This window comes from Hippopotamus amphibius, chromosome 3 (assembly GCF_030028045.1).
Source record: "Hippopotamus amphibius kiboko isolate mHipAmp2 chromosome 3, mHipAmp2.hap2, whole genome shotgun sequence".
Lineage (NCBI taxonomy): Eukaryota > Metazoa > Chordata > Mammalia > Artiodactyla > Hippopotamidae > Hippopotamus > Hippopotamus amphibius.
This window is the reverse complement of record NC_080188.1, coordinates 68,462,249-68,482,847: the sequence shown is the minus strand read 5'-3', so window position 1 is coordinate 68,482,847 and position 20,599 is coordinate 68,462,249. Positions and strand designations below refer to the sequence as shown.

Below are 20,599 nucleotides of genomic sequence, written 5' to 3'. Positions count from 1 at the left end.
AATCTGGCTAAAGGTTTATCAATTTTATTTCTTTTTTCAGCTTTTAGTTTCATTGATCTCTTCTGGTTTTTTTTAAAATCTCTATTTCATTGATTTCTGCTCTGATTTATGATTTCTTCCACTAACTTTAGGTTTTGTTCTTTCTTTAGATGCTTTAGGTGTAAGTTCAGGTTGTTTGAGATTGTTCTTGTTTCCTGAGGTAAGCTTGTATCACTGTAAACTTCCCTCTTAGAACTCCTTTTGCTGTGTCCCATAGGTTTTGGATTGTCATGTTTTTGTTTTCATTTGTCTCAAGGTATTTTTGATTTCCTCTTTGATTTCTTCAGTGATCCATTGGTTGTTTAGTAGCATATTGTTTAGCCTCCACGTGTTTGTGGTTTTTGCAGTTTTTTTCCTCTTGTACTTGATTTCTAGCCTATAGCATTGTTGTCAGAAAATATGCTTTTATATGACTTCATTTTCTTAATTTACTGTGCCTTGTTTTGTGGCCTAGCATGTGATCTGTCCTGAAGTATGTTCCATGTGCACTTGAAAAGAATGTGGCATCTACTGCTTTTGGGTGGAATGATCTATAAATATCAATTAAGTCCTTTTGGTCTAATGTATCATTTAAAGCCTGTGTTTCCTTATTGACTTTTCTGTCTGGATGATATATCCATTGATGTAAGTGGGGTGTTAAAGTCCCCTACTGTTATTGTGTTACTGTCAATTTCTCTTTTTATATCTCTTAACATTTGCCTTATATATTGAGGTGCTCCTATGTTGAGCAATTTACAATTGTTATATCTTCTTCTTGGATTGATCCCTTGATCATTATGTAATGCCCTTCTTTGTCCCCTATAACAGCCTTTATTTTAAAGTCTATTTTGTCTGATATAATTATTGCTACTCTGGCTTTCTTTTGATTTTAATTTGCATAGAATACCTTTTTCCATCCCTTCACTTTCAGTCTGTATGTGTCTCTAGATCTGAGGTGGGTTTCTTGTAAACAGCATATATACAGATCTTGTTTTTCTACCCATGCTGCTAGTCTGTGTCTTTGGTTGGAGCATTTAGTCCATTTACACTTAAGGTAATTATCGATATATATGTTCTTATTGCCAATTTGTTAATTGTTTTGGGTTTGTTTTTGTATGTCTTCCCCGCCCCCATTCCCCTTTCTTCTTTTGTTCTCTTATGATTTGTTTGACTATCTTTAGTGTTATGTTTGGATTCCTTTTTCCTTGTGTGTATATCTATTATAGATTTTTGGTGTGTAGTTACCTTGAGGTTTTTGTATAGCAGTCTATTTATATGTGATTGTTTTAAGTTGGTGATCTCTTTATTTCTAATGCATTTTAAATATCCTGCATTTGTATTCTCTTCCCCTCATGATTACTGTTTTTGATACATTTTACATCTAATTGTTTTGTGTATTCCTTAACTGCTTATTGTGGATACACATGATTTTACTACTTTTGTCTTTCAACCTACTAGCTTTGTGTTGGATAATTTCCTGCCTTTACTGTTTGTTTACTGGTGAGATTTTTCATTCCATGATTTTCTTGTTTCTTCTGGCTTTTTCTTTACCTAGAGGAATTCCTTTAACATTTGTTGTAAAGCTGTTTGGTAGTTCTGAATTCTCTTAGCTTTTACTTGTCTGTAAAGCTTTTGATTTCTCCATCAAATTTGAATAAGCACCCTACTGGATAGTGTATTCTTGGTTGTAGGTTTTTCCCTTTCATCACTTTAAATATATCATGCCTCTTTCTTTTGGCCTGCAGAGTTTCTGCAGAAAATTAAGCTGATAACCTTATGGGAGTCCCCTTGAATGTTATTTGTTGCTTTTTCCTTGCTTTTAGTATTCTCTCTTTATCTTTAATTTTTGTCATTTTGATTACAGTGTCTTGGTGTGTTCCTCTTTGAGTTAATCCTGTATAGGACTCTCTGGGCTTCCTGGACTTGGATGACTGTTTCCTTTCCCACATTAGGGAGTTTTTCAGCTGTTATATCTTCAGATATTTTCTTGGGCCCTGTTTTTCTCTTTTCTCCTTGTGGGGCCCCTATAATTTGAATATTAGTGCACTTGATGTTGTTCTGGAGGTCTCTTAAACTGTCATCATTTCTTTTCATTCTTTTTTTCTGTTCAGTGGCAGTGATTTCCACTACTCTGTCTTCCAACTCACTGATCAACCCTTCTGAATCATTTAGTCTACTATTAATTCCTTCTAGTGTACATTTTATTTCAGTTATTGTATTTGTCATTTCTGTTGGTTGTTCTTTATATTTTCTAACTCTTGGTTAAAAATTTCTAACTTCTCACTCTGTACATCTATTCCTGTCATCATTCTTTGATCATCATTACTCCAAACTTTTTCTCAGGTAGATTGTCTATATCCACTTCACTGAGTTCTTTGGGGTTTTGTTTCTTCATCTAGAACATATTCCTCTGTTGCCTTATTTTGTTTTAGTTGCTATTTGTATTTTTATGTATGTGGTAGGTTAGTTACATTTCTTGACCTTGGAGTAATGGCCCTCTGTAGGAAGTATCCTATGCATCCCTGCAGTGGACTCCCCACTCATCACCCAAGCTATATGTTCTAGGGATTGCCCCTAAGATGGATGTGTGGGTCCTTCTGTTGTAGAGGGCTGACTACGTGGGCAGTTTGGTAGGCTTGGTTGGCCCTTAGTCTGGCTGGTTGCCAGGCCCTGCTTTGTGTAGATGCTGCTGTTTAGCAGGGCCTGGTCACAAGGTGACTGGTTGAAGAATCCTTAGGGACCCTGGGGCTAGTGCTGGCTCACTGATGGGCAGAGTCAGGGTTCCAAAGACTCTGGAGCTATTGTCCACCCACTGGCAGGTGAAGTCAAATCCTGGGGTTAGTGCCAGTCTACTGGCTGGCAGAGCTAGTTCCTGGAATCTGGCTGCAGGGCCCAGGGATTCCAGAGCGGGTGAGGGAGGCAGTTCTTGACACAGTTGGGTATGGCATCTGGGGTGTCCTGAAGGTTGTGTTGGCCTGCTAGTGGTCAGGGCCAGGTGTCAGCATCTTCTAGGGTAGGTTCTGGCCTGCATTGCAAGACTGTAGTTTTCTGGCTTCTGGAGTCTGTCCCCTTTGGGCAAGGCTGGTCTAGAGGCTTATGCAGGCTTCCTGGTGGGAGGGACTGGTGCCTATCCACTGTTGGGTGGAGCTGTGTCTTGTCCCTCTGGTGGGCTGGGCAGTCTTTAGTGGTGAGTCTAGAGGAGGCTGTGTGCTCTTTATTCTTTAGGCAGCCTATTTGTTGATAGGTGGGGCTGTGTCCCCACTCAGTTTGTTGTTTGGCCTGAGGTGTCTCAGCACTGGAATCTATAGCCTGTTGGGTGGGTCTAGGTCTTGGTGCTAATGACCCAAGATGTTAGCTGTTAATAGCAGCGGTGTTCACCAGGCTGAATGTTCCCCAATATGTCCTCCACCAGTGTCTATGTCCCCAGGGTGAGCCACAACCACCCCCACCTCTCCAGGAGACTCTCCAAAACCAGCAGGTAGGTCTGGCCCAGACTCCTATCAAATTACTGCTTTTGCCCTGGGTCCCGGTGTTCATGAGATTTTGTGTGTACCTTTTAAGAGTGAAGTCTCTATTTCTCCCAATCCTGTGGGGCTCTTGAAATTAGGCCCTGCTGGCCTTCTAAGCCAAATGCTCAGGGGACTCATCTTCCCAGTGCCAGATCCCCAGGCTGGGGAGGCTGATGTGGGGCTTGAAACTCTCATTTCTGTGGGAGAACCTCTGCAGTGTGGTTATTCTCCTGTTTGTGGGTCACCCATGGTGGGGGTGGGGTATGGGATTTGATTATATTTCAAGTTTGCCCCTCCTACCCATCTTGTTGTGGTTCCTTCTTTATATCTTTAGTTGTAGAATATCTTTTCTGGTAGGTTCCAGTCTTTTTCATCAACGATTGTTCTGCAGATAGTTGTGGTTTTGGGGTGCTCATGAGAGGAGGTGAACTTAGGGTTTTTCTACTCCTTCATCTTGGCTGCTCTCATTTTATTTCTTTAAAAATCCATGGTCTTTATAAAGCAAGCTCATATTTAAGGGAAACGACATTCTTCAGACTGATTCTCTAGAGATCAGGGTGTTTCCACCTTAGAGCACTTGAAAATACTTGGAACTGGTAAAGCAAAAAGGAAAAAAGAAAGCAATTCTGAAGATTCCTTTTAGGAATATTTTAGGAGGTGAATGAACAATTATGAAACCCACCAATTACAATCACAAGATACAGTAATGTATTATTTCACTCTATAGATGGAAAGAGTCACTGAAATGATATAGATAGAAGGCAAGAATTGCCCATAGAGCACCAAGAATAGTACAGACAACTGTTGTAAAAAATGAATAAATAAGAAAAAAAAATGGCAGGGACTAGAATTAATGATAGCAGTATCCTATAGTGCTTATTAAACTTTGATCTCAATTAGCATAGAGGTGTTTATCTCTGGTTTCCTAGATTCCTGCCAGACACATATAGTAGGCACTTCAACAGGAAGGAGAGAACCAGTGACAGGATCAAGAGATAATACAGTTAGTGGAAAGAGTTGGCTTAAATCTCCCCACTGTCATGTGATAATTGTGTGACTCTGGGCAAGTTATTCAACCTTTGTAAGTCTCAGGTCCTCATTTGTAAAATGGGGATGCTATCCCATTTGTCCTATCCCTTAGGGTTGAGTAATCAACTGGTTTGAAACCAAGCAGCAGCTAACTTGATAATACTTTCTCATATTGACATTCCTTCATTTCTCATCTCATTTTCTTTGTTTCTCACTCTTTCTTTTTGACATTGCCTGCCCCCCAAAAAGGAGTAATGTCTAAGTCTTTGTTTTAGACTCCGCTTTATGGATTCTAAATATGATTAGATTAGATAAGATTATAAATATTCAAACTTTCTAAATTATCAGGATTATCCATCAAAGTATGGAAATCAGAGATCCTTTAGCAAAACATTGAAAAAAAGCAATAAAAACAATGCTAACATAAAACACAACCACACAAGACCATATCTCTCTGTCCTATCAGCAGATATCGTCTAAAATCACTCAGATTTTTAAAAACTCAAAACCTAAACATGTGCTATATTTAAGTAAATTTACTCAGCAAGGTTGAAAATAAAAGAATAGAGGAAGGCATATCAGGCTAATAATAAAAGAAAAAGAAGACAGAAGTCACAATTTTAACACTGGGGAAGCTTCAACAAATTACAGTGAAGCAAGGAAAAGAAAGTCCTGTTGTAGTGTTCAAGAATGCAATCCTTAGTAAACATCTAGTTATGAATACCTATGTACCAAATTGCATAATATCCCATTTCATTGAGAAAAAACTTTGAGAATTACATGAAATAATAAGAAATGCATCAGTATAAGGAGACTTTAATTCATGCTTCCCAAGCCATGACAACTCAAGTGGACAAAGGATAAATCTATAGGAGATGTAAATGCTGTAATTAACAAGACATATAATTGATTTATATCCAGTTCTATAGGTTGAAAGCAGTTTTCCAGTGCATAAAGAATGTTCATTAAAGTATATATTAAATCACAAAGGAAAATAATTTGAAAGTAGAAATAATATAGGCAACTTCCCTGATAACAATAAAAGTAGAAAATAAACTTGTGGAACAGAAGGAAAGGCTTACGACCTAGAACTGTAAAAAGCAGTGTTGGTGATAAAGTTGGTTGTGACTTAATTGTAAAATTCTAAACTATATTTAAATATCATTTCAAAATACATGAATCAAAGTGGACAAAATTACAAAGACCACAGAACTACATCATCTACCATAATAGTTGGAAAATTTTAATTGATAAATCAAGTACAAAGAGAAAAATTAGATAGGACATGTAACATTTGAACAGCACAATTAACAAGCTTGGTTTAATGGATATATCTATACCTGTGTGTCCAACAATTTTAAAATTCATATTATTTTCAAGTCATATGGAACATTTATGAAATTGACCATATGCTAGGCCTCAAATCTACCCACAAAGAAAATCAAAGGATTGGTCATTTTTACATATCATGTTATCTGACACAATGTAATTAAATTATAAATCATTTAAAAAATAACAAGTTTTTAAAACATATGTTCGGGAATTTTTTTGAAAAGTCTCATCAAAACAACTTATGGGTTGCAGAAGAAAACAAAAATGAGAGAATATTTAGAAGCAAATTTAATGAAAAAATATGTATTAAAACTTGTGAAATGTAGCTAAAGCAATTTAGAGGAAAATTTATAGCCCATTGCTTATGTTAGAAAAAGAAGAAAGACTAGCACTGTTGAGCTACGCATTTAAGTTAAAAAAAAGCAGAATAAAGTCAAAGTTGAAAGCAGCAAACAAGATAAAATCAGCAGTAAAGGTAAAACATACAGTAAAGCGGCTCAAGGCAAAAACTGACTCTGAAAAGACTAATAAAATAGTCTTTTAAACAAGAAGAAAATTTTAAGAGGGAGAGAGAGAAGATAATATAGAAATCAATAATGGAGATATTATATTATAAACAAATGGATATTATAAAATACCTTGTCAATACATTTGAAAGTTTATGTGAAATGATTGTTACAAAAATTAAAATTACCAAAAAAGCCTCAAAAATATTTAATATTCCAAAGGATTTTATAATTCTAAGTAACTTGATTTAGTATTTTAGAATCTAGAACCAAATGTTTAATGGGCATATCTGTGAGACATACCAAAAGCAAATAAATAATTTTATACAGATTCTTTGTAGAGAACTAAAAATGAGGGAACACTCATTTTATGAAGCTTGTTAACTGTGCTGGTCAAGTTATATATTTTCCAATTTAGGCTTTTTTCATTATGATAAACACATAACATTACCGTCTTAACTATTTTAAGTATACAGTTCAGTAGTGCTAAGCATATTCACATTGTTGGGGAGCAGATCCCTGGCACATATTCATCACGCAACACTGAAATTCTATACCCATTAAACATAAATTACCCTTCCTCCTTCCCACCAGTCCTTGGTAACCATCTTTCTACTTTCTATCATTCTGACTACTTTAGATACTACAGTACTGTCCTTTTGTGACTGGGTACTTCACTTAGCATAATGTCCTCAAAGTTCATGCAAGTTATAGCATGTGACAAAATTTCTTTTTTAGGCTGCATAATATTCCATCGTACATATATACTACATTTTATCATTCATCTGTTGATGGACATTTGGCTTGCTTCTACCTCTTGGCTATTTTCAGTAATGCTGTGATGAACATGGGTGTGTACATATACTGTGTGCACATGGGTGTGAAATCCTGCTTTCATTTCTTTTGGATATATGCCCAGAAGTAGGATTAGTGAATCATATGTTAATTCTATTTTTCGAGGAATCTCTATACTGTTTTCCATAATGGCCATACCATTTTATATTCCCATCAACAACGTGTAAGCATTCCAACTTCTCCATAACTCACCAAAACTAATTTTCCATTCTTCTGATAGTGGCCCTCCTGATGGGGGTGAAACGATATCTCATTGTGATCATGCAATCAAAAGATGGCATTTTGATTGACGATTAGTGATGTTGAACATTTTTTCATGTGTTTATTGGCCATTTGTGTATCTTATTTGGAAAAATGTCTATTCAAGTCCCTTGCTCATTTTAAAATTGGTTTTCTGTCATTGAGTTATAGAAGTTCCTTACATATTCTAGATATTAATCCCTTATCAAATATATGATTTGCAAATATTTTCTCCCATTCCATAGGTTGCCTTTTCACTATGTTGTTTCTTTTGACATGGAGTTCTAAAATTTGATGGAGTCCCATTTATATTTAATTTTGTTGCCTGTGTTTTGGGTGTCATATTCAAGAAATCACTGCCCAATCCAATGTCCTAATGTTTTTCCCGTGTTTTCTTCTAGGAATTTAATCGTTTTAGGTCTTACATTTAGGTCTTTAATCAAATTTGAGTTAATTTTATATAAAGTGTAAGGTAACCTTATTCTTTTGCATGTGGATATCCAGTTTACCCAACACCATTTGTTTTTGTTTTTTTTAATGAGTGTTTTTTTATAATTTTTTTTTATTGGCTACATTGAATCTTCGTTGCTGTGCATGGGCTTTCTCTAGTTGCAGTGAGTGGGGGCTACTCTTTGTTGCAGTGCAAAGGCTTCTCATTGCGGTGGCTTCTTGTTGCAGAGCACAGGCTCTAGGCACACAGGCTTCAGTAGTTGTGGCATGTGGGCTCAGTAGTTGTGGCTTGCAGGCTCCAGAGTACAGGCTCAGTAGTTGTGGCACACAGGCTTAGTTGCTCCGTGGCATGTGGGATCTTCCTGGACCAGGGATTGAACCTGTGTCCCCAGCATGGCAGGCGGATTCTTAACCACTGCACCACCAGGGAAGTCCTCCCAACACCATTTGTTGAAGAGACTGTCCTTTCCCCATTGTATAGTCTCAGCACCTGTATTGAAAATCATTTGGCCATATATACATGGGTTTATTTCTGGACTCTATTCTGTTCTATTGGTCTATATGTCTATCTTTATGCCAGTATTACACCGTCTTAATTATTGTTGCTTGTAGCATGTTTTGAAATCAGGGAGTGTGAGGCTTCCTGCTTTGTTTTTTGGGTGTTTGTTTTTTTGTTTCTTTTTAAGATTGTTTTGGTTATTCAGAGTCCCTTGAGACTCCATATGAATTTTAGAATGTTTTTTTTTTCTATTTCTGTAAGCAATGTCATTGAGATTTTGATAGAGATTGCACTGAATCTGTTGATCCCTTTGGGTAGTATGGATAATTTAACATTATTGTATTTCAATCCATGAATGTGGGATGTTTTTCCATTTATTCATTTCTTCTTTAATTTCTCTTAGCATTGTTTTATAGCTTTCAGTGTATAAGTTTTTCACCTCCTTAAGATTTTTCCTAAGTATTTTATCCTTTTTGGCATTGTAATAAGTGGGATTTTTTTCCCCTTAATTTTCTTTTTTGAATTGGTTGTTGTTAGTGTATCAGAATCCAATGAATTTTTAAGTGTTGATTTTAAGTCTTCAACTTTGCTGAATTTGTGTATTAGCTGTAAAAGGAACTCTGTGTGTGTGTGGAATCTTTATAATTTTTTACATATATGATTATGGCATCTGCAAATAGGTCATTTTGGTTACATTATTCCCTTTATTCTTTTCCAACTTGTATACCTTCTTTTTCCTTTTCTTGTCTGATTGGTCTGGTTAGAATTTCCAGGACTGTGTTGAAAAGAGGTAATGAGAATGGGCATCTTTGCCTTGTTTCTGATCTTAGAGGAAAAGCTTTCAATCTTTCCCTTGTTGAATACAATGTTAGCTGTGGGCTTTTCATATATGGCTTCTCTTACATTGAATTCCTTGTTTGATGAGTGTTTTTATCATGAAGGTGTGTTGAATTTCATTAGATGCTCTTTCTGCATTGATTGAAATGATGGTGTGATTTTTGTCATTAATTTTGTTAATGTAGTATATTACATTGATTGATTTTCTTTTATTGAACCATCATTGCATTCCAGGTATAAATCCCACCTTAAAAACTTATGCTTGGGAATTCGTTGGTAGTCCAGTGGTTAGGACTCTGTGCTTTCACTTCTAGGACCCAGGTTCAATCCCTGGTTATGAACTAAGATCCTGCAAGTTGCTCAGCACAGCTGGAAAACAAAAACAAAAACAACTAATGCTAATAAATGAGAATGACTGAATGTAACTACATTAAAAACATTCAACTCAAGATGTTAGGACAATAATAAACCTAAAGAAACTAAAAGAAATAGAGTGAAAGGAGATATTAATGAATTTAAAAGTAGTACTATTGTAACAACATAGCACTAAATCCAAGATCTGGCTTTTGAAAGCAATAGTAAAATGTAAAGTGCCATTACTTGAGTCAAAAAATTATAAATACATAAAATTGAGATTCCAGAATATAATCAGGAATTTCAAAGAATTATAAGACAACTTGTCTTAACACTATGAAAATAAATTTAGAAAACTGGATGGAATGCTTAATTTTCTAAGAAAATAAAAATCTCCAAAATTGATTCTCCAAAATACAGAAAATATAAACTGACCAGTTATCACAAAAGAAATAAAATTGTCAAAGGACTACCACTTCCAAACACCAAACCTACATGGTTTGATAGGTGGATTTTACTAAGTTTGCAAGGAAAAGGAATCTACAATGCTATTGCAACCTTTCCCTAATAGGAAAAAGATAGAAGGAAAAAGCTTTGATATGAATTTAATGAAGTGAGCATGGTCTGGGTATGTTATCAGTAGTGCCCGGTGGTTAAGCAAATAGATTCCAGCTACACTTTAAACCAGTTACTAAACTTTTGTGTCAGAGTTAACTATCCACCAAAATCCAATTTTCCTTTCCACAGAATATAGTTGTAGCTGGAATGTGATTCCTACTTAATAATTTTATCAGCCTCCTTTCAGCTAGACTAGTTCTCTACCATGGAACATGATTAGAAGTGATATTTCCCATTTCCAGACCAAGACTTTAAGCAGATGTACCCTCCCTGTGGAAGGCAGAATAATGTCCCCCCAAAGGTCCTAATCCCTGGAACCTATGCTGTTACATGATAAAGGGGAATTAAATTGCTGATCATTTGACCTTAAGATAAGATTATTTGGATAACCTGGACAGCAGGCAGGCCCAATGTAATCACTGGGTCCTTAACAGTGGAAGAGGGGAGACAGAAGACTCAGTATCAGTGATGTGTTGTGAGAAAGACTCAACCAGCCACTGCTGGCTTGAAAGACAGAAGAGGGTCATGAGCCAAGGAGTATGGGCAACCTCTAGAGATTGGACAAGGCAAGGAAATAGATTCGCCCCTAAAGCCTCAAAAGGAACGCAGCCCTGCCAACACCTTGGTTTGAGCCCAATGAGATCCATTTTGGACCTTGGCCCCAGAATTGTAAGAGTTTAAACTTGTGTCGGCTTAAGCCACTAAGTTTATGGTAATTTATTACAGCAACTATAGGAAGTTAATACTTCCTTCCACTTTGTTTTTCCTCTTTTGCCAGCAGGATGAAATTAATAGTGAAACCCTAGATAATGGTAGAGCCACAAGATGGAAGGATCCAGGGCCTCTGAATCACCAAGTAAAGTGAAGTCATCTGCTGGTTGAAAACACACACCTTGTTTTCTTCTGTGAGAAAAACCTCTGCTGTATTTGAATGATGACATGTTACAACTGTTTTGTCTCATCCCAATGAGTACAACTCTCTGTGCCTCTTTGTTTAAACTTATTTTTAAATACGTTTTCTTATTTAAAAAAAAAAGGTGAGGATAACAATAATAGCTACCTCAAACAGTTATTGTGAAAATTAAATGTTACTGTATCTAAAGTGTTTAGAATGATTCCTGACACACAGTAAGTGTGGTGTAAGTGTTATCATTAACATTGTGTGCATACACGCACACACACAAAATTTATAATATCCGTTTTGAATATCAGTGCAAACATTCTAAACAAAAGATTGGTTAATTGGTCGATAGAATTCAGCAATATACTGAAAGAACAATAGCATGGCCCAAGGGTGGTTTATTTTAAAAATACCAAAAGTTCAATATTAGGAAATGCATTAATATCATTTAAAATTAGCAATGAGTGGAAACTAGCTCCTTTCTGGCTCATAAGTTAGGAATAATTTTTACATCTTTTCTTTTTGGCAGGAGGTGAGCATTTTTCCAACAGTCCAACAACATTGAAACACTAGATCGCAAAAAGCAGCTCAGATGTTAAAATTCTGTTTGTTTATCGTTGTTGTTTATTTTTTATCAGAGTTTAGGGTAATGTTGAATTGAAATTGCCTAATTCTGATTATGGATGATTTTTCTATTATCAGAGCCCAATGCTTATGTACTAATATTAATAGTAGCAAGACTAGAAATATAGTATATAAATATATTTCTTTTATACATAGTACTAAATTAACTACAAATACAAATGCTGTCTCCATTAATATTTATTTAGTATCACTATATACAGATGCTTTGAGATTTACACGTACCACCATATAGAGGAGCTAATGATTCCTCCATACCAAAAACATGCTTCTAATAATTTGATGTTATAACAAAGTGAAACTCGTGTTTGTGAAAGACTTAGCCCAGTCTAGAATTTCTACCTTTGGTATGTTACAGGATGAAATGCTCTTTGGGGAGAGTGACTGTATCCTTGTTGTATACTCCTTGCTGATACTGGTTTTGTTGATATGCTCTCTTGAGTTTTAGGCCTGGGAAGAGACTTTGGCTTGCTGAAATATTCTGCAATGGGTATAGTCATCTTATTTCTTCTTATAAACAATGGAGGCTTGTGCTCAGCCTCTGAAATAGAAAAAGTCTCAATGAGACCATAATTGAGACATCAAATATAGTAGCTTCTGCCATGTTTTAGTAGCAAATGACATTAAAAAAAACAAAAACTATATGAAGTTTAGGTGAATCAAATACACCCAAAATTCATAAAATAATTTATTCTCATTTTTCTTACCACCTGCTCATCTTTAATGAGTTATTTGTTCTATAACATGCAGGATATGTTCTTTCAATCTTAAAATCTAGCATTATTTTGGTAGGAACGAGCTGGTGATGGGTAAAGGTGATGGACAAGGATAGGACCAGTGAGAGAAAGGTGAAGGATCTACGGTCCTGATAGACAAAAAACAAAGTAGATAAGCAGGTTAAAACAATTGTACTCAAAAGACCTTCCCAAGGCCTACATTGGTTACACCCAAGCAGAAATAAGGATTTGGGGAGATGCTGAATACCAACACTAGATACAAAGGGGTATGATTTGAGGATTTGTATACAAGTATCTAGACAGGGTAAAATATATTTGAGGCCTACAGATAAGACATAAAATTGAGTAATTGAAACCATCCCTATCATGATTCTGTGGTCCTACGATGAAGAGTTTGTTAGAAGTCAGATACAATAGATCATCCTTGGAGTGTCAGAGTAAAGGAGTGTTTCCTAATTTCTAAATTATACTTACTATTGCCTATTAGCAGATAGCACTTCTTTTGGGTTTGATTAATCCCAACAGAAACTGCTGGAGTCTAGAGTAACCTCAAGGAACTCTGATTGATTGCTATATCATTCCTAGTATAAGCGAAACTTGTAGAAATAGTAGGACAGACTTTTGTTTGAGGCTTGTAGACAAGCTTCGTAGTTGTTGCTCTATAGCCGTTGTTGCTATGTTTGTTTTAAAGCTAGGACTTGCCAAACCCACAGGGATATCTTAATTGGGCTATTCTGGACCAAACTAGGACTTTCCACAGTTCTTTAATTTTCTTGGTCCAAACTGCAGGCTGGGGCTGGACTTCTGATGGGGACATAAAACTGCTACTCTCTGTTGTATTTCAGCTGTGTCATGGGCATTTGCTTATGGCTAATTGCCAAAATTTTACTGTTTTCTCTGGCTGACTTTGTTTCAAGTGAAAATCATTTAGCCCAATGACAATTAAGCTGTAAAGAACCAAAACTCTGATATCACTGTCCTTTTTTGTTAGGTCAGTGCAGGTCATCTCCTGTCACTGGACTGGCATGACCAAACCTAGAGTTCCTGCTGTCTTGCTTCTCAAAAAGTGTGATGAAGCACTTTGCCTTTCAAAACAAAGTCAAATATAGGTCAAATTTATCTCTATGAGAAATTCAGCAGATGCTGTCCCTTAAGAGTAGCTGTAAATCGCCATTGTATTATATCACTTTTAAAACCATAGATCCTTAACATCTGTGTCTCTAACTAGTTAGATACTTACTCTTTTCCTTATACCAACTCAGTAATTATCACAAACTGTACTTAACCTTTTGGTACTTCCTTAATTCCTTCAGATCCTTGACTTGACACTCTAAATCAATTGGAGAAAGAGAAAATGAAATCCACAGATACAAACAAGTATTTTCTATAGACTGCACACCATCAACAAGCTAAGTATGTATGTTTCTAAAATAAGCTATCCCAATTCTTTGTTTTTCGATGCGGACAGCATTAAATGTACTTTCCAATGAAAAATTTTTCTGACTTTGAGTAAACATTTGAACAGTGCATCAGATATTACTCACCAAGGTGGAGAAACTGACTCCATCTCCCAGTTTCCAATTTTATGGAAACTTCAAGGTGGTGACTGATTGCAGTGTAAAATTCTTCCTGTCTTCATAATGCTTTTTAAAGTGACATGTTATGTGTTTTGCATATTTATTTTCTCTGAATTTAAGATTTACCCAACTTTTAATTTTAAAGCAACAAGAATTTCTCTTCCAGCTTAAATAACATCTCACCACATTCTTTCACCATGATGTTACACATAAATATGTATTTTTTCTGTCACTGAAATTACAAGGCTTAAGAAAAATTTCTACTGAAATAATTCAAAATTCCCTTAATAGTTGTTTTTCCCTCTGGCAGTCCCCAGGCATATGTCAGAGAAAATTATGTGAAGCAATTTATTTTAATCTTGTGTTGTTCTAGACAAAAATATAGGGATACCTATGTGATATGCATTTAACAAAATACACAGTAACAATGCAATTTTGGTTTTCTTTATTGCTTCTATTTTTAGGTAAACTAAAAAACCACTACATTTTCTTAGATTTCCGGGTGGCTACTCTGGCTTTACCCTGAGTGGAAAGGGAATTTTTCTCAAAAAGATAGGTTGTTGGGTAAGGAAGACATGGTCTCTGCCAAATGCTTTGAACAATAGGATTTTGAATGATTTCTCATATTACACTTATGAAAATGAAAGAAAATGAATACACATTGTTGTCATTTACTGAATAAGGAGGATACTTAAAACCGCAGCAATTTTAGTGTTTTGAAAGATAACCAAAAGGGAATTCGAAGTCTTTATGAACCACATGCCCCATAGGTGGCTATTAGGCCTAATTACCTGCTCTGTTGATGTCCTTCCGTAGAACTGGTTAGCACTTTTGATTTTGCTGATGAATCTGAGGGTGATTTAACTTTGGGTGGCCTGACAATCTCTGCTGCTGGTTCTGCTGAGACGTTTCTTCTGAGGCGAGTTAACAAGTTTATCTCAGCCAGTTCAGCATGAATTAAAGCTGAGATCCACTCCTTTTCTGATTTAGAAAAAAAGAGAGGGGCATGAAGATTGTAATTATCATGTTGGCTAGAAACACAAGACTAGTTCTTTTACTCAGCACTCCAGGGTGAAAAGTAATCTGTTTTCTGGGTAGGCACCTGTATATAAGTTAAGTTTTCTGTAGAAAATGTGGTTCACATCAACCTAATTTCTGTTGACCTGTGATGTGGTAGAGAACTCAGAGTAGTTAACTCACTGGGGTACTTGTCCTTGAGTGGCAGTGGAATAGATTTTAAAAATTGAGTACAAAACCCAGCCTTACAGGTCACTGCCAAATAAAAACCAATAAGGATACCTATAAAAAATATGAAGTAAAATATGATCTCATTAAAATAAAGACTCATAGTTAAATAATAGTTATAAGCATCTCTACAAAGATATACACCAAAATAGTACCAAAATGATGTCCGTGATAGTTTTATTACTTTTCCTTTTATTTTTTTTCCTGATCCATCTGGTTTTCACCCAACAATAAGCACTCATTACTTATGTAAATTTTTAAGTTATATTCTTAAAAAGGAAAAAAAAGAATAATTAAAAACTCCTTACCCCCAAATACTTCTCAATTGTCTGCCAAGTAATCTTGAATTCCAGAGGTAACGTACTGTCTCCAAAGTGCTCCCCATTTAAAAACATTAGTTTGTCCCCAACACATTGGTATCGCCTAACTTTGATTACTGCAGTGATTTTCAAAGAGTGGTCCCCAGACCAGGCTTATCAGCATCAGCTGGCAACTTGTTAGAAATGCCAATTCTCAGGCCCTGCTCACCTCAGTTTTGCCTCAGTCAGTCTGATGACCAGCTAGGTTTGAGGATAGCTGCTCTAAGCTATTTATGGTTATCTCACTTGGGACTGGCATATGCTTCCACGGAACAGGTCAGGAAGAGCCTAAAGGGGGCTGCGAGATGACTGACTTGATGGTTTTGGTGAGGAATTGGCAGAGCTGTTAGAATCTGGAACTTGGAAGTCTGTGCTACTGCCATCCACATAAAAGGAGGGAAACAGGCTGTGTTCAGGGGTTGCATAGGCCAGAAGATATGGACACAAGTGTTTCACATCACCCAAAGAAGTTCAATTTGGGGCATACCAAATTTTGGGTTATTGCATGACCAGCTTGTGTGCAGTTGGATATACAGGACTCTGATACTGAAACACTAGGGAAATAATATTGCAACACTGATTTTGCAAATCCAAGGTAGAAAACTTCAGACCTTGGCACATTCCTGGTTTCTGACAATAAACGGAGATCAGTGTATACAAATGTTTAATCTTACCTTTTGAATTTGCATGAAGCAGCCACTGTAGAACTTCTGCCAGAGAATCAGTACGTAAAATGTTACAGATCTTTTCCAGAATCTGACAGAGAATGTTAGAGTTACATAGTGAGCAATGTTTATAAGGTTTCCTTTTATTTTCTCCACAATCTCATCTTCCCAAATGTCACTCTGTACACAATGTGCAAGTCAATTGGGATTTTAGCTTCGGAGCCAGATTTCAAATAGAAAAAAACATTTTCAGTACAAGTACAGTTGACCCTTGAGCAAGGCAGGGTTATGGGGGCAGACTGTCCAAACAGTTGAAAATCCAACTATAACTTAGAGTCAGCCCTCTGTATAGGTGGTCCCTCCATATTCGCAGTTGCATATCCACAGATTCAACCAACCACAGATCATGTAGTACTATCACATTTACTTTTTTTTTTCTCTCTCTAATAGTTGTTAGTGTATAGAAATGCAATAGATCTTTTTTCAGATCTTTATTGGAGTATAATTGCTTTACAATGTTGTGCCAGTTTCTGCTGTACAACAAAGTGAATCGGCTGTATTTAAACACATATCCCCATATCCCCTCCCTCTTGAGCCTCCCTCCCACCCTCCCTCTCCCACCCCTCTGGGTCATCATCACCAAGCATCAAGTTGATCTCCCTGTGTTATGCAGCAGCTTCCCACCAGCCATCTATTTAACACTTGGTAGTGTATATATGTCAAAGCTACTCTCTTGTTTCGTCCCAGCTTCCCCTCCCTGCGCCCCACCATGTCCACAAGTCTGTTCTCTACATCTGCGTCCTTATCACATTTACTATTGAAAAAAATCCCTGTATAAGTGGACCCACACAGTTCATACCTTGTTGTTCAAGGGTCAACTGGGATAGTTTAGGTTAGGCGATGCAGTTTTGTCTGTTCAGTACAAACATCTTCTGGAGGAGCAATTTTCTTTTCTTCTCCTTTGGAACTGATCCTTTCCCACTGCACCATGGGGTTCTTCCAGTCACAGAACTGCACCATCTGTACTGTTCCTCTCTATAGTGAGTGAATGTAGCTGGATTCACCACTGTTCCTCAGTCCCCTGAACACAGTGACTGGCCCAATAGGATAGGAATATAATTCCCTTTAGTCAATCAGAATCCTTCGTTGACTTTTTAATCTGGAGCTAAGGGCTGAGTGTGGATGATAGAGGAGATATATGAAATAATTTAATAAAAATGGACTATAATAGGCATTAAAGTCCAAAGTATTAAGCACATGTAATGATGTTTCCAGTTTTACCCTAAATTGTGTCTGTTCTTAGAATTTAGACGTATCTGAAATTCAAACCTGTCTCCTGAACTTCAGTCCTATATATCCATCTGCCTACTAGAATTATCCACTTAGACATACTATAAGTAATTTGAACCCAAAATATCTAAAGCTAAACCCATCTTTCTCTTCATAAAATCTGCTCCAAACTTGCTGTTTCTCCTGGTTCCCCTATCTCAGTGGACACACCAGCATACATTGAACATATGTCCAAGCAAGACTCTGGGATTCATCCTGGACAACTCCCTTGGCCTTTTCTGCAACATACTACCAAACAAGTTCAGTAAATTCTTTCTTATAAATAATTCTCAAATATCTCCATTTCTCTTTATCCCCACAGCCTTGACCCAGTCTAAACCATTATCAATTCTGCAACTGCAACATCCTTTTTCCTAGGCTTTCTGCCTGAAATCTTTCCTTAAAATACTATTAATTCAACAAATATTTGTGTCTATCATTGACCTAGGTGCTGGAGATATACAACTTGAAGGGCAGAAAACTCCACTGTCTTATATTGAGCTTTGTTTTATAATTAAGATTCCTGTTCTCAACAATGCCTTATCCTAAAAGAGAACAAGTTAAAGTTGCTCCTAATTTCATAATAAATCAATGGCCAGGGCAAAATTAGAAAAATAGCCCTATGGTATTATATTGTTTTCTAGGCCACTCTGCCTGTCATGGTTTTGTCATCAATATGGTGACTGCACATCACTCCCAGCTTCTTCTAACTCATAATAGGTCACTCATTCATCAACTTTGAAAGAATATAATTATCATTTTAGTGAAAGAAAACAGAATATTTCCTCCTAGGAAACCTTCTTTCTCTTCTTTGAGTTTTATTCTGAAAGGCAGTTAATATATTGGTGGGTGAGTTTGATCTGTTGAAATTTGATTTTAGGATTTGAGAGTGTAGGTTCAGAGTAGCCCCTACTGTGGGTTAGTGTACCCGCTTCTTTTTCTAAGGTGTGACCTTTTTGGGATCTCAACTGCATTCCTGGTGAGTTCAGCAAGGTCTCTAGCAGATCAGAATTCCATCTTTAAGCAATGTGCTCCCTCCCACTAGCTCTCTTCTGCCAGGTCTCAGACTCTAATCCTGTGCACGTACAGCTTGTATTGGGCTAAAGATTCAGGGGATCCCATACATATTTCTGGAGCTCATTCTGTCCACGGATACTATCTTAATTTGTAAATTCCACCCACTTCAGCATCCCCAGACTCTAAACTCTGCTTTCTCTACCTAGTGAAGCTCTTACTCTTTGTTTGGGCTCCACTTCTCTGTGCCATGATTAAGAATGTGTTCCAGGAAGAAATCTGGGTTGAATGTGGAAATCATCCCAATTGTTTCCCTCTCTCAATGGTCATAAATCTATGCTGTCTGATGCCCAGTGCCTGGAAACAGTTTCTTTTTATATTTTTCCCAGTTATATTGTTGTTTACAGTTGGAGGCTAACTCTCTTAGCTCCAATTCTATTCCTATATGTCCTGACAACATATGTACAATTCCTCTTATAAGCTATGTGAATGAAGGAACCAACTGTATTCCCCAAATCTAGTATTTTGTCATTTGACACCAAATATGTATAGAATAAATGAATGTATTTGGCAGACTTTTGGTGTCAATAGTAAAGACTATTATTTCGATAAATTCAAGACTTTTGGGAGGAAGGGTAGAAACAAGATGCTAATAGACACAGAATTCTGTTTTTCTTTTCCTTTAAAGAAACAATTGTGAAACTGCATACACTTTCATTTTTTTAAAGTATAGTTAGTCTACAATGTTGTGTAAGTTTCAAGTGTACAGCAAAGTGATTCCTATACATGTATAATATATATACACTTTTGCAGATTCTTTTCCATTATAGGTTATTATAAGATATTGAATATAGTTCCCTGTGCTATACAGTGTGTCTTTGTTGTTTACCTATTTTATATATAGTAGTTTGTATCTACTAACCCCAAACTCCTAATTTATGCTCCCCCTTTGGTAACCATAAGTTTGTTTTCTGTGTCTGTGAGCCTAAATCTGTTTTGCAAATAAGTTCATTTGTATCATTTTTTAGATCCCCATATAAGTGATATCATACAATATTTGTCTGATTTACTTCACTTAATATGACAGTCTCTAGGTCCATCAATGTTGCTGCAAATGACATTATTTCATTCCTTTATTCCATTGTGCGTGTATGTGTGCATGTGCGTGTGTATACATATACCACATCTTCTTTATCCATTCATCTGTTGATGGACATTTAGGTTGCTTCCATGTCTTGGTGATTGTAAATAGTGCTGGAATGAACATTGGGGTGCATGTATCTTTTTGAATTAGAGTTTTCTCTGAATATATGCCCAGGAGTGGGATTGCTGGACCATACGGTAGTTCTATTTTTAGTTTTTTTACGGAAACTTCATGCTGTTCTCCATAGTGGCTACACCAATTTACATTCCTACCAAAAGTTTTGGTAGGAGGGTTCCTTTTCCTCCACACTCTCTCCATCATTTATTATTTGTAGACTTTTTGATGATGGCCATTCTGAGTGGTGTGAAGTGATACCTCATTGTGGTTTTGATTTGCATTTCTCTGATAATTAGCAGTACTGAATATCTTTTCATGTGCCTGTTAGCCATCTGTATGTCTTCTTTGGAGAAATGTCTATTTAGATCTTCTGCCCCTTTTTCAGTTGGGTTGTTTGGTCTTTTGATATTGAGACTTTGTCTTGTATTTATTGCTGGAAAAAATTCTAAGTGATGGGATTATTTCTTAATTTCTCTTTCTGATCTTTCATTGTTAGTGTATCGAAACTCAACAGATTTTGGTATATGAATTTTGTATCCGGCAACTTTACCAAAGTCATTGATAAGCTCTAATAGTTTTCTGGTAGCATCTTTAGGGTTTTCTATGTATATAGCATCATGTC

General features: G+C 36.4%; 1 protein-coding gene across 1 annotated transcript in view; it reads right to left on the bottom strand.

The window, feature by feature from the left end:
* Nucleotides 1–12,128: 12,128 nt before the first annotated feature.
* The window catches only part of C3H4orf17 (chromosome 3 C4orf17 homolog), a 45,285-nt gene continuing 36,814 nt past the window's right edge, over nt 12,129–20,599 (bottom strand). Inside the window, exons 5-8 of the mRNA XM_057729909.1 lie at nt 16,383–16,464; nt 14,896–15,085; nt 13,814–13,857; nt 12,129–12,331 (exon numbers count right to left, since the gene is read on the bottom strand). Of these exons, the coding sequence (XP_057585892.1) occupies nt 12,129–12,331; nt 13,814–13,857; nt 14,896–15,085; nt 16,383–16,464 (519 nt within the window). The remainder of the gene's footprint in view (nt 12,332–13,813; nt 13,858–14,895; nt 15,086–16,382; nt 16,465–20,599) is intronic.